Raw genomic sequence first — 14,146 nt, forward strand, 5'->3', positions numbered from 1 at the left:
GAGAAAACATAAAAAAGAACCACTCAGAGATGAACTTAACTGGAACTAACGATATTCTACATGGAATAAATAGTAGACTAGAGGAATCAGAAGAGCAGATCATCGACCTGGAGGACACAGTAATGAAAAGCAATCAAGCTGAATAGAGAGAAAAGAACAGTAAAAAAACGAAAATAGATTAAGGGAACTCAGTTACATCATCAAGCATAATAACATTTGCATTACAGGGATTCCAGGGAAAGAGGAGAGAGAAAAGGGGGCAGAAAAATTATTTGAAAGAATAATAGCTGAAAACATCCTGAATCTGGGAAAGGCAACAGAATCCAGGTCCAGGAGGCACAGAGAATCCCCAGCAAAATGAACCCAAGAAAGTCCACAAGAAACAGAGTAATTAAAATGACAAAAAGCAGCAAAAACAGTTACACACAAGGGAAACCCCATAAGGTTATCAGCTGATTTTTTAGCAGAATGCTTGCAGGCCAGAAGGGAGTGGCACAATATATTCAAAGTGCTAAAAGTGAAAAACCTACAACCAAGAATGCTCTATCCAGCAAGGCTATCATTCAGCATAGAAGGAGAGATAAAGAGGTTCCTGGACAAACAAAAGTCAAAGGAATTCGTCACCACCAAACTAGCCTTACAAGAAATATTAAAGGGGATTCTTTGAGTGGAAAAAGGAAAGACCATAATCAAGAATAAGAAAAGTATGGGGCGCCTGGGTGGCTCAGTTGGTTGGGCAGCCGACTTCGGCTCAGGTCATGATCTCGCGGTCCATGAGTTCGAGCCCCGCGTCGGGCTCTGTGCGGAGCCTGGAGCCTGTTTCAGATTCTGTGTCTCCCTCTCTCTGACCCTCCCCCGCTCATGTTCTCTCTCTGTCTCAAAAATAAATAAACATTAAAAAATTTAAAAAAAAAAAGAATAAGAAAAGTATGAAGCAAAAAAGTAGTAAAAATAATTATATCTATAAAAATCAGTCAAAGGGGGCACCTGGGTGGCTCAGTTGGTTAAGCGTCTGACTCTTGGTTTCAGCTCAGGTCATGATCTCACAGTTCATGAGTTTGAGCCCTGCATCGGGCTCTGTACTGACAGTGTGGAGCCTGCTTGGGATTCTCTCTGTCCCTTTCTCTCTGCTCTGCTGCTCTGTGTCTCTCTCAAAAAAGAAATTTAAAAAATTTGTTTAAATCAGTCAAGGGATTCACAAAATAAAAGGATGTAAAGTTTGACATCACATACCTAAACCTGGGAGCAGAGAAGAGTAAAAAATTAGTGATTTTAGAATGGTCTCAAACTCAAACATCAACTTAAAATGCATAGAGGTTACATATAAACCCAAAGTAACCACAATTAAAAAAAACAGTACTACATATACAAAAATAAAGGGAAAGGAATCCCAGTCTATCACTAAAGAAAGCCAACTCATGAGAAAAGAGAACAAGGGAAGAAACAGAAGAAAGACAAAAACAACCATAAAACAAGTAACAAAATGGCATAAGTACAAATGTATCAATAACAACTTTGAATGTAAATTGACTAAACACTCTAATCAAAACAGACGTATGGTGATGGAATGGATAAAAAAAAAAAACAAAAAAAAACAAGACCCAGCTATATGCTGCCTACAAGAGACTCACTTCAGACCTAAAGACACATGCATATTTTTTTTTAATTTTTTCTTAACATTTATTTATTTTTGAGACAAAGAGAGAGCATGAACAGGGGAGGGTCAGAGAAAGAGGGAGACACAGAATCTGAAACAGGCTTCAGGCTCTAAGCTGTCAGCAGAGAGCCCGACGCGGGGCTCGAACCCACAGACCGCGAGATCATGACCTAAGCCGAAGTCGGACGCTTGACCGACTGAGCCACCCAGGCGCCCCGACACATGCATATTCAAAGTGAAGGGATAGAGGGCCCCTGGGTGGCTCAGTCAGTTAAGCAACTGACTCTTGATTTTGGCTCAGGTCATGATCTCATGGTTCATGAGTTCGAGCCCCACATCAGGCTCTGTGCTGACAGCGCGGAGCCTGCTTGGGATTCTCTCTCTCTCTCTCTCTCTCTCTCTCTCTCTGCCCCTCCCTCACTCTCTCTCTCAAAAATAAATAAACTTTAAAAAAAAGAAAGTGAAAGGATGAAGAAATATTGATCACGCAGATGGAAGTGAAAAGAAAGCCATGGTATCAATACTTGTATCAGACAAAATAGACATTAAAAACAAAGACTGTAACAAGAGACAAAGATGGGAACTATGTAATTATAAATGGGGAGAAGCCAACAAGAAGATATAACTGTAAATATTTATGCACCCAACATGAAAGCACTCAAATACATAAAGCAGCTAATAGGAAACATAAGGGAAGTAACCAATAGGAATATAATAATGGTAGGGGGCTTTCACATCTCATTACATCAATGGCCAATTCAATCAAACAGAAAATCAACAAGACAATAGTGGTTTTAAATGACACATTGGACCAGATGAATTTAACAGATATATTCAGAACTTTATATCCCAAAACAGGAGAATACACATTCTTTTCAAGTGCACATGGAACATTCTCCAGAACAGATCTCATGTTTGGCCACAACAAAGTCTCACAAATTCAAAAAGACTGAGGTCATACCATGCATCTTTTCTGACCACAACATTATTAAACTTGAAATCAATTATAAGAAAAGAAAGAATCTGGAAAGAAACAAATACATGGAGGTTAAATGACATGCTACTAAACAATGAATGGCTCAAGGAAGAAATCAAAGAGGAAATCACAATATAAATGGTGACAAATGAAAATGAAAACACAATGGTCCAAAGTCTTTGTGATGCAGCAAAAGCCATTCCAACAGGGAAGTTTATTAGCAATACAGGCTTACCTCAAGAAGCATGAAAAATCTCAAACAACCTAATCTTACAGAAAAAAAAAAAACACCCAAAAGGAGTGGGTGGAACCAGAAAAAAACCCACCCAAAACCAGTAGAAGGAAGGAAATAATAAAGATTGGAGCAGAAATAAATGAAATACAACCTAAAAACCCCCAACAGAACAGATCAATGAAACCAGAAGCTCATTTCTTGAGAAGATTAACAAAATTTATAAACCTTTAGCCAGACTAATCAAAAAAAGAAAAAGAGAGCACTCAAAAGCAAAAATCATGGAGGAGAAATAACAACCAACACCACAGAAAAACAAATAATTATTAAGAGAATGTTATGAAAAACTATATGCCAACAAATTGGATAGCCTAGAAGAAATGGATACATTCCTAGAAACATGTAACCTCCTAAAACTGAATCAAGAAGAAATAGAAAACTGGAACAGCCTGATTACCAGCAATGAAATTGAATCAGTAATCAAAAAACTCCCAAGAAACAAGTCCAGAACCAGTTGGCTTCACAGTTGAATTCTATCAAACATTTAAAGAAGAGTTAATACATATTCTTCTCAAAATATTCCAAAAAATAAAAGCAGTGGGAAAGCTTCCAAATTCATTCTATGAGGACAGCATTACCCTGATACCTAAACCGGATAAAGACACCACAAAAGAAGGCCAATATCTTTGATGAACATAGATGCAAAAATTCTCAACGGAGTATTAGCAAACCAAAATCCAAGGATACATTAAAAAAATTATTCACCCTGATCAAGTGGGATTTATTTCTGCAATGCAAAGATGGCTCAATATTCACAAATCAATGTGATACATCAATAAGAGAAAGGATAAAAACCATATGATTATCTCCACAGATCAAGAAAAAGCATTTTGACAAAGCACAACATCCATTCATGATAAAAACCTTCAACAAAGTAGGTTTAGAGGGAATATACTTCAACATTATACAGGCCATATATGAAAATACTGTTTTTCTGTAGTCTAATTTTTTTTTTTAAGTAGGCTTCAAGCCTTCAGCATAGAGTCCAATGCGGGGCTTGAACTCATGACCGTGAGATCAAGACCTAAGATGAGATCAAGAGTTGGATGCTTAATCGACTGAGTCCCCCAGGTGCCCCTGGGCCATATATGAAAAACCCACAGCTAACATCATCGTCAATGGTGAAAAACTGAGAGCTTTTGCCTTAAGATGAGGAGTAAGAGGGGGTGCCTAGGTGGCTCAGTCGGTTAAGTGTCCAACTTGGGCTCAGTTCATGATCTCGGTGTCCGTGAGTTCAAGCCCCGTGTCGGGCTCTGTGCTGACAGCTCAGAGACTGGAGCCTGTTTCCAATTCTGTGTCTCCTTCTCTCTCTGCCCCTCCCCAGCTCATGCTGTATCTCTCTCTCTCAAAATAAATAAACATTAAAAAAAATTTTTTTTAAAGATCAGGAATAAGAGAAGTATGTCCACTATCACCACTTTTATTCAACATATACTACTGGAAGTCCTAGCCACAGCAATCAGACAACAAAAAGAAATAAAAGACATCCAAAATTCTCACTATTTGCAGATGACATGATACTATATATAGAAAATCCCAGGGGCGTCTAGGTGGCTCAGTCAGTTGAGCATCTGACTTTAGCTCAGGTCATGATCTCATGGTTCATGGGTTTGAGTCCCGCATCAGGCTCTGTGCTGACAGCTCAGAGCCTAAAGCCTGGAGCCTGCTTCGGATTCTGTGTCTCCTTCTCTCTCTGCCCCTCTCCCACTCACGCTCTGTCTCTCTCAAAAATAAATAAACATTAAAAAAGAGGCAGAGAAAGAAAAGCAAGTTCCAATCCTCTAGGTTGGCCCTTGGCAAGAGCTTCAGGAATGTGGCCCTCAACCATGTGCCCGGAGGTCACATCAGGAACAGCAATGGCAATAGGGAACATGAAAGTAATGTAAGATGAATCTGGCTAAATGGGGAAAGAAAATTTAAACTCCTGAGTCATTACAACACCAAGCATTTTCCTACAATACCACTGCACTGAAACAACTCTCTATAAGGTAACAGAATTGGTAAAAAGTATAAAAATACATAGATTTATTACTGTAACTGAACCACCTATCTCAATCAAACCTTTCCTTGAAAGCTCTGGTTAAAATGCCAATGTAAATATGTCATGGGGGTCACACATGAGGACCTCGATACCAAATATCTTGTCCAACCGAGACAGGCAAACTGAAGGACTCTACAAAAATCTGCTTTTTGCTCCTCTTCCTGCTTCCATTCTTGCTATTCTCACACCCCCGCTTTACACATATGTTATAATGCAAATAGTGTATGTCCTCCTCCTAAGGGACAAGAAATTAATGACTTCTTTTGAACAGATAACATTTAAGGAAGGACCAGGTGAGAATGACCAGAGGAAGCCATCACAGGCATATTCCAGACCACTAGCGCTAGATATCTCGACGCCAAGATCTCCTGGCTCCAAAGACTAACACTTGGGCCCTCGTCTTTGTTCTGACCGGTTCCTGGATGCCTGAGAGGGCACGTGCACCAGACCACGATCCTCAGTATAAGCCTCAGACCCGGAACAAAGATGGGACACTCTCTCCTTTCCTTTCTGAGTCTCCCAGACGCTCTGTACCTACACGCTTTCTATACCTTCAGTAAACTTCACTTTCACCTCCTGCTGGCTCCTACTTAATTTCTCTCTTGTGTGCAGACTGGGACCCGATTGGCTGGTCCTAAGGGACGCCCTCTCTGGGTCCTTGGACCCTGCCTGCTGGCATCACAACTATTTCATCAGTAATTTAGCAAGTATCCGAAAGGATGAGATAGACTCAGACGGGTCAGCAAACAGTTTTTGGTAAAGGGCCAGATAGTAAATATTTTGGGCTTCACGGGGCGGATGGTCTCTGTCCTAACTACATAGCTATGCCACTGGAGTGCAAAAGCAGCCAGACAATGCACAAATGAATGAGGGTGGTGGCGTTCCAATCAAATTTCACTCGCAAAAGCCATAGTTTGCCAACGTAGAGGAAAAGCAAGTTGTCTGGCTTATTCATTTTTCTATGAAACTAAGGAGTCAGGAAATGTATGCTTATGTAATGTAGCCTGCAAGGCCAGCTTCCCACACAGTGGAGCCGTGTAAGCTGGTGATCCCTGAGAGCAAGTCCCTAGCTGGGACAAAAGGTTACAAAGATGGAAGTAAGGTGGTAGGGATTGGGAATAAAGATGTAATGAGTTGAGTTCCTGTCAAAGGAGCCTAAAACATTTTGCACGATTCTTCAGAGTTTACATGAAGCTGTAAAAGTACACGGGGGAAAAGGAAGAAAGACTTATCATTATCATTGCATTAATGCTGATATGAGACATAAAATTATAGCTTTTGATTAAACCAAGATTGTTTGAAATACTTAGTCTTATTCACTGTAATAGATGAAATTAAAAAACAAAAACAGAACAAAATATGGCCCTTTGTAGCAACGTGGATGGAACTGGAAAGTGTGATGCTAAGTGAAATATAAGCCATACAGAGAAAGACAGATACCATATGTTTTCACTCTTATGTGGATCCTGAGAAACTTAACAGAAACCCATGGGGGAGGGGAAGGAAAAAAAAAAGAGGTTAGAGTGGAAGAGAGCCAAAGCATAAGAGACTCTTAAAAACAGAACAAACTGAGGGTTGAGTGGGGGTGGGAGGGAGGAGAGGGTGGGTGATGGGTATTGAGGAGGGCACCTTTTGGGATGAGCACTGGGTGTTGTATGGAAACCATTTTGACAATAAATTTCATATATTGAAAAAAAATAAAAAAAATAAAACAAAAACAAAAACAAAAACGTGAAGCACCATTGTCCATGACCCAGCATAACATTCTGCCTCTTTAGCTTTCAGTCAGGTTGGCCATTCTTGTTGCATAGCAGCTTCTGGACAACATCTAGCAAGATCTACTTCTATCCTTTTCTGTTTCTGGTTTTTGGTTTGTTTGTTTGTTTTCAGAAGACCCTGCTTGCCTCATTTTGTAGCTACAAAATTTACATCACGGAGAAAGGCACATTTCTAGAAAAGTGTACCTCAAACTTTCAGTTGCTTAGGAATCACCTGGAGGTCTTGTTAAAATGTAGATTAGACCCAGTAGGTCTGCGATGGGGGAGAATTTGTACCTCTAACAAGCTCCCAAGCGATGCGGATGCTGCTGGTCCACAGACCACACTTTGAGAACCACTGTTCTTAAAGAGAGCCATCGTTCTCTGAGGAACTCTAAGAGACTTGGGGAAGCTCCCTGGAGCAGGATCTGGGGCCTGAGGGCTCCTGGACTCCCCTCATTCCTTTTGGGCAAACAACTGAATGATGACCTCCAGCATAGGCATATCCTGGACAGGTTCAACAAAGACAACTATTCTGGATGGCAGGTGAATGAGGCTTGCTAGTGAAGACAAACCTTATTAGTTGGAAAACAAGTGGGTTAGCTCTGTGAGTCCAGGTTAAGCAGGTTATGCCCCAGACCCAGAAATGAATGGAGATAGCTTGAAAGTGCCAGTTCCTGAAGTTTGTGGTAACTAGATGAGGCACTGAATCTGGCCTTTGCTTTTAATGAAATCACTGAGCCCTTCCTGTGAGAGGTCTCCCCCTCACCTTTGCCCTGCTGCAAGGACTCACCTGCAGCATTCCCAACTGCAGCCTGTATAGAAGGTTCCGGGCTGTGGGTGTGGACACAATGAGGAGTCTCCTTTTCTCATAAAACTGGTCCAGAAGTGCCGCTGCTGTTCTGACACCCACGTTGACATTCATGGCTGGAATGAGAAATGGCCAGATGCGTGAGAAAGTCTCTGCTTGTCCTGGCTCAACCTAGCCTGTGATAACCTACAGAAGTGTATGCATCAAGAAGTAAACCCCAAGATAAAATTTCACCTGTAAGTGGTTCATGTGGGAGATGGTCCCAAGAAGCACAGGGTTGGGGAATGGGGAAGTATATCAGTTTTTTTCTTACAGCTATCCCAGAGCACCATAATTGTAGGGGCTTAACCCACCAAATTCTCCTCCAGTCCTGGCAATCAGGAGTTTAAAATCAGTTTCACTGGGCTAAAGTCAAAGGGTTGCCAGGCCTGCATTCCCCCCGGTGCTCTAGGGAAGAACCTGTATCCTTGCCTTTCCCAGCATCTAGAGGCCACCTTCATTTCCAGGCTCATGGCCGTTCTTGCATCTTGGAAGTCAGCAGCGTGCTATCTTCACCTCTCTCTCCTCTCCACCTTCTGCTTCCATCATTTTCTCTGCCTCCCCCTTATAAGGACCCTTGTGACTACATTGGGCCCACCTGGAAAATCCAAGCTACCCTCCCCATCTCAAAATCCTTGATTACCTCTGCAAAGTCCCCTTTATATTCACAGGTCCTAGGTAATGTATTTGGGTAATATATTATTCAGGTAATAGATGCAGGTAATATATTATTACAGGTAATATAGTCACAGGTTCTAGGGATTAGGCTGTGGAACATCTTTGGAGGATGGGCATTACTCTCCCTGCCTCAGGAAGTTATTTGTACCTTAACGTATGAAACTGAAGAACACTGGGCATTTAGCTGATGGTCTACATGTGTCTCTCTCTCACCCAACTCTGAATGGCTGGGGTTTAAAAGGAAGCATAAAGATGAGAAAGTACCAGGAAATGCGGGGTGGGGGGAGGAGAAGTGGAGTATATAAATAAAAGCTATGCCCAGAATCTTCTGGCTAGTCCAAATTTCACACCATTATCATTACCCAGCCCAATCTGTGTTCCTTGGTAATAAGAGCGGACATGCATTGAGCCCTTACCCTGTGACAGGCACTGCTCTAGTCCACTGTTCAATGGATGACCTCATTTACTCCTTAGGACAACTCAAGTAGTAAGTAAGGTATGGTCTTCCTCATTTGACCTGAGGAGGAAACATCCTGAATGCCCACGGTCTGTGTGACTTTCAAGCCAGTGCTGCAAAGCAGGCATTATACTGTCCATACGCGGTAGCATCCTGGCTTTGCCAAAAAAGACCCTCACATTTGTAGAAGGGAAGGCTAAGGGTACCTAAAGCGGACTTTGCTAATTTGCAAAGTCACTAATGGCGGGCCCTGGGTTCCCACCTCCAGCTTCTTCCTTAGAGGGCATGAGAGAGAAATCAGGAGACGGACAGAGGCAAAGGAGGAAGGTGGATGAGATGAGATGCCCCAGATTCAGGGACCATTTTCCCTCCTCAGATAAAGAGGGATGGCGCTGAACCTTTCAAAGTGTACAGAATGAAGTCCTCGCTCCCTGTACTGGAATCCAGAACCCAAGGGTCTTCGGGTTCTGCCGCTGGCTGGGTAGAGGGCTGTACTCATACCTGCACAGGTGGGCTCCGTGCCAGACCAGGCCAGGTTGGACTGACAGACTCGGGCAGGACTACCCTGTAGCTCATAGCCACCGATGCAGGAGAACTCACAGGTGGCCCCGTAATTATCACCATCGCTGGAGCACTTCATGTAACCGTTCTCTGGGGCGTTGAGTTTGCCACAGCGGCGGACTGTAGGGACACAAGGCCAGAGGAGGCTCAGTGCTGAGCTACCCTCCACAGAGTAACCAGGGAAGGCAGCAGTCTTGCAGTCAAGCTTCTCTACTGGCCTGTGAATGAGTGAGGGGGCACATATGACTATCTGGCCAGTGGGTGGGCCTTGGAATGTTTACCATTCATACCAATGAGACCACTGAGATCAACTGGTTTAGTCCCTGTGCTATACATGAGGAGGTTGAACCCAAAAGAATAAAGAATAAAGATGGTTAGGAATTAGCTGCCCAAGCCATGAGGCATAAAATAAATCTTAAAAATATTTTTTTCAGGGAGAACAAAGGTTCTGGAACACCAAGAACATGGACTCCTGACGGCCCAAGCTAGGGGGCTCCTAACCTCCTTTATAGAAGGACTTAGAGGCTTTAGCTGGTCACTCAAGCCCGGGGATGAAAAAGTTATCAAAATAAGATTCTTCTGGGACAGCCAGCTGTGGGCTCATGCCAGACTGGCTTACTGCTCCCTCAGACCTCATAAATAATCTGCCAGCACTGCACCTCATCCAGAGTTGTACTCTGAAATTCAGCCATTAAGATGGCCCACTTCCCCTAGCCTCATCATCAGAGGCCAATCCAAAGCTGGCAAGTATCTCCATGGCAGCAGGAGTTCATAAAGGGTTCTTGCTTGAGGGCCTACTTCCCTTTGCTCCTGTAAAGAGAGGAAAAAGCCAATAAGCAGTATTCTTACCTCTTACTTTAACTCGAAATTTGCAAACGCCCTTGTTCTCAGCTCTGTCATAGACTGTGTACTGGATCTTGTGGTCTCCTTCTGGAAAATTTGAGCCTGGTGGGAGGCCTTTTAGAATAACACTTAAAGAAGGGGGAAAAAAACAGAAACACCAAAGATGATCATTAAGGGCCTAACAACAACTAGGCCATTGTGGGCCTAAGGATCAATGATGATCATTACGGGCATGTGTTCAGCACCCACTCTGCCCTGGATGTGGAGATACTGAGGGAGAGCCATTAGGCCAATCTGACTAGAACAAAGATTTCTTGAAGAACAGAACTTCCTGAGCTTTATTCTGCTTTGGAAGAGCAGTTTGAGACCAGAACAAGGAAGTCGCCAATTCCTGGCAAATTTAGATTCATTTTTCTCACTGGGAGGTAGAACAGACGATGGGGCATGCTGAGAACCCAGGGCCCAAGTCTTCTTCCAGGCCCACCTTTGTTCCAGGGGGACCCTTAATTGCCTCACTCTGGAGAGGGTGAGGGAATTTTCTGCGAGGAAAATCATCTGAGGGTATAGTCCAAGTAGTCATTGGAAATTTGGGCCTGCAGGGGGGTGCTAGAATTGTCTCTTTTTTTGCTATCTGGCCTAGTGGAGAGCTTTCCTGAGCAAAAGGCAACTTTATTGTGATTCCTTGATTATCCCGGTGTAGTAATAAGTTCTTTGTACTTACATAAACCTTATATACATATTTTAGGCACAGTTCCAGGCATTTTACACATATTAAACCTCACAACAACCTTATGACATAGGTATTATTATCTCCATTTCACAGATGAGGAAACTGAGGCATCAAAAGTTTAGGGAACTCACCCAAAATCACATAACTAGGGCGACTGTAGTAGCTTTCTTCTTGGCTGTCTGAGGAGAATACCAATAAGTGCGGCATGATCACATGCCAGGTTGGTTGGTTGTCCAACACATGGTTCATTGGCCTTCTCTCTATAGTTCTCAGCAATGATGATATATAATGAATATGTGAAATTATCATTGTCACCACTGAAGAGAGCCTCCCAGAGAGGTGGACATGGTGTCTGTTCATAAGGTATGAACTGAAGGGTCTTAGGAAAGTGCCAGAAATCCCACCATTAGAAATGTGTCACTTTGGGTCTTAGATGCTCAAAGGTCCTCAGGAAGCACAATTCAGATGCACATAAACCTGAGAGCAGGGCGCCTGGGTAGCTCAGTGAGTTAAGCATCTGACTCTTGATTTCAGCTCAAGCCATGATCTCACGGTTCCTGGGATCAAGCCCCACATCAGGCTCTATGCTGATAGTGCGGAGCCTGCTTGGGATTCTCTCTCTGGCCCTCCCCGTGTGTTCTCTCTCGTTCTCGTTCTCTCTCTCTCTCTCTCTCTCTCAATAAACATTTAAAAAAACCTGAGAGGAATCATACTTCAAATATGAGTGGCCGCTAACCTCTTGGAGACTCTATTTCATCTGCGACATGAAAATAACCATCACCAGGAGTCAATAAGTGAATTCACAGGAAACACTTGTTTCCGAGCTTAGGGGTGAAGACTGAACATCTTCCCAGTAGATGTTCTCTCATTGCCCATAATTGCTTAAGATATTTCCTCTTGCGCAGTGAGCCTGATAGGATTCTAGCAAGGCTTTCCCCGCCGTGTAGCTCATAAGGCAGTAAGTCAGAGGTATCCTTTGTCTGTAGATGGAAACTCAAGTAGGTCTGACAGGGCCATGAACTTTAAGACACAGATGTGAACGTGCTGACATGAAGTAGTGGCATCCAGGGAACAAGGCCAATCAGACAGCTGCAGGGGGACAGGCCCAGGTGCTAGACTAGAACAACATGTAGCTGAACTTTCCCAAAGGGAACCATACATTTGAAAAAGCATTCTGGATGTATGTCCCGGAGAATGGGGCTGGGGTGGGGAAGAAAGGTGAAGACCCTTCCTCTGGTTTTATAAACTTCTTCTGTAAGTCTTTAATGTAGTCACAAGTTTTTATTTTTTTTAATGTTTGAAAATTAATTATTTAGAGAGAGACACAGAAAGAAAGTCAGAGGAGGCAGAGAGAGGGAGAGAGAGAGAATCCCAAGCAGGATCTGCACTCTCAATGTGGAGCCCAATGTAGGGCTCAAACTCACAAAGTGCGAGATCATGACCTGAGCCGAAACCAAGAGTTGGATGCTTCACCGACTGAGCTGCCCAGGCGCCTCTATTTTTTACTTTTTTTTTAAGTTCATTTATTTTCGAGAGATAGAGCACAGAGAGGAGCAGAGCGAGAGGGATACAGAGAATCCCAAGCAGGTTCTGCACTGTCAGCACAGGGCCCGACGGCAGGCTCTATCTTAAGAACGTGAGATCATGACCTGAGTTGAAATCAAGAGTCGGATGCTCAAATGACTAAGCCATCCACGCTCCCCATTGTGGTCACAAGTTTAAAAAAATTTAACTAGAAGTCAAAGTTTTGAAAGGAGCAGTTGCCAAAAACCAACGGATAGAAAGTTCTGCACTAAACCATACTCACAGAGCACAAGGGGAGGAGGGCAGCGTCTGGCTCTACCTGGGACGCACGGAGGCTTATCAGGGAGGCGGGTGATGGCTTAGCGAGGCCCAAGGGCTTCAGTAGGAGCCCCGTGGGCAGGCAACGGGGGTGATTTTATCCCAGAGTTAACCAGCTAGCGTCCTCTTTCTCCTCCCATCCCTCTTCTTCCCTTCTTCCCTTTCCTTTGACGAATATTTACCGAGTACCAACTCTGTGCTAGGCCTGTTTCTGGGCATTAGGGATATGGCAGTAAACATGCTATCGTGGAGACAGGCGATAAACAAATACATAAGTAAAATATACAGTATGCCAGGTGCTGAAGACCACTACGGAGAAAAATAGCGCATGAATGAGGAATTGCTAAAGGAGTGCTCTGAAAGCATAAATGGACCAGCAGAGATACACTTCCCCATTCTGGGCAGTAAACGTCTCTCATAAAAGAAGCAACATCCTTCCCACTGCCAAAGGTGCACTTACTCAGTTAGAATGCCATCTGCCGTGTCTCTGCCCTCCGGCGTCTCCCAGGACACCCGGACCGTCAGCTTATTGGGTTCAGCAATGCGTTCCTTCACACTTGGGCACTTGATTCTAGGAGGTTCTATATCTGAAAACAGAACCACAGTACAGTCACCATCACGAAGAAATATCTTGTCGGCTTGGGCTGGAACAACCAGCAATCGACCTGCTGGTAGCTCCACATGCTCCCCATTTTCAAAGAGTCTGTTCACCCCTCTGTATTTCTCTTCCCTCCATTCATCTTGCCTCTTCTCTCCTGCTGAGCTTTGAAGATTGCTTGAGAACTCACAGGGCCAGACCCGCAATCAACTGGCCTTGCAAGGTGTCTTCTAGCATAATTGATTAGCTATGGCAACTTCTCCCCACGCTTCCAGAGTCTGCTTACTGACTTCACAACATTACAGCCACCCAGGTAGAACTCATTCAGCCATAGGGAGTCCCTCCTGCTTTAAGGACAGCATGACAACATCAGAAGGGGCACCTTAGCTGTCTTCTAGTTCAATGCAATTCAAGGCAACACATCTCTAGTGAGCGACTGCCTTACTCAAGGCACCATTCCAACTGCTAGGTTTAGGGATGCACAAAGGCAAGGGAATTACGTGCTTCTCAAGAGTTTATAGTCTACTGGGGGGATTATTGTCACCATACATAAAATAGGACATGAGGTAGAAAATGGTACCGCCCCCGGTGAGGCAGAAGCAAATGGTACAGAGGCTTAAAGAAACGGCCCAATGCTCTATTTTACAAGTGTGGAAACTGAGGTTTAGAGAGCTTAAGTGATTTATTTAAGGCCAGGCATGTAAACAGTGATAGTGTGAATTATAACTGAAGTCCAAGCACTTACTCCTAGAACAAGCCCTCTCTCCTCTGGCTAAGTCCACTCCCCACTCCTCAATAGCTTACAACAAACAATGGTCTGCACTGTGCTCTCCAACTACCACTGGACAACACCCATGGTTTTGT

The 14,146-nt window shown here is 43.6% G+C and overlaps 1 protein-coding gene across 3 annotated transcripts in view; it reads right to left on the reverse strand.

The window, feature by feature from the left end:
- SRPX (sushi repeat containing protein X-linked) overlaps nt 1-14,146 on the reverse strand; it is a 112,457-nt gene that overhangs the window by 29,867 nt on the left and 68,444 nt on the right. For all 3 annotated transcript variants that reach the window (XM_043570452.1, XM_043570454.1, XM_043570453.1), the window contains 4 exons: nt 13,145-13,271; nt 10,119-10,240; nt 9,210-9,389; nt 7,517-7,650 (listed from right to left, as the gene is read on the reverse strand). In XM_043570452.1, the coding sequence (XP_043426387.1) occupies nt 7,517-7,650; nt 9,210-9,389; nt 10,119-10,240; nt 13,145-13,271 (563 nt within the window). The remainder of the gene's footprint in view (nt 1-7,516; nt 7,651-9,209; nt 9,390-10,118; nt 10,241-13,144; nt 13,272-14,146) is intronic.

The sequence above is a fragment of the Prionailurus bengalensis genome, chromosome X (genome assembly GCF_016509475.1).
Source record: "Prionailurus bengalensis isolate Pbe53 chromosome X, Fcat_Pben_1.1_paternal_pri, whole genome shotgun sequence".
In the NCBI taxonomy this organism is placed as follows: Eukaryota; Metazoa; Chordata; class Mammalia; order Carnivora; family Felidae; genus Prionailurus; species Prionailurus bengalensis.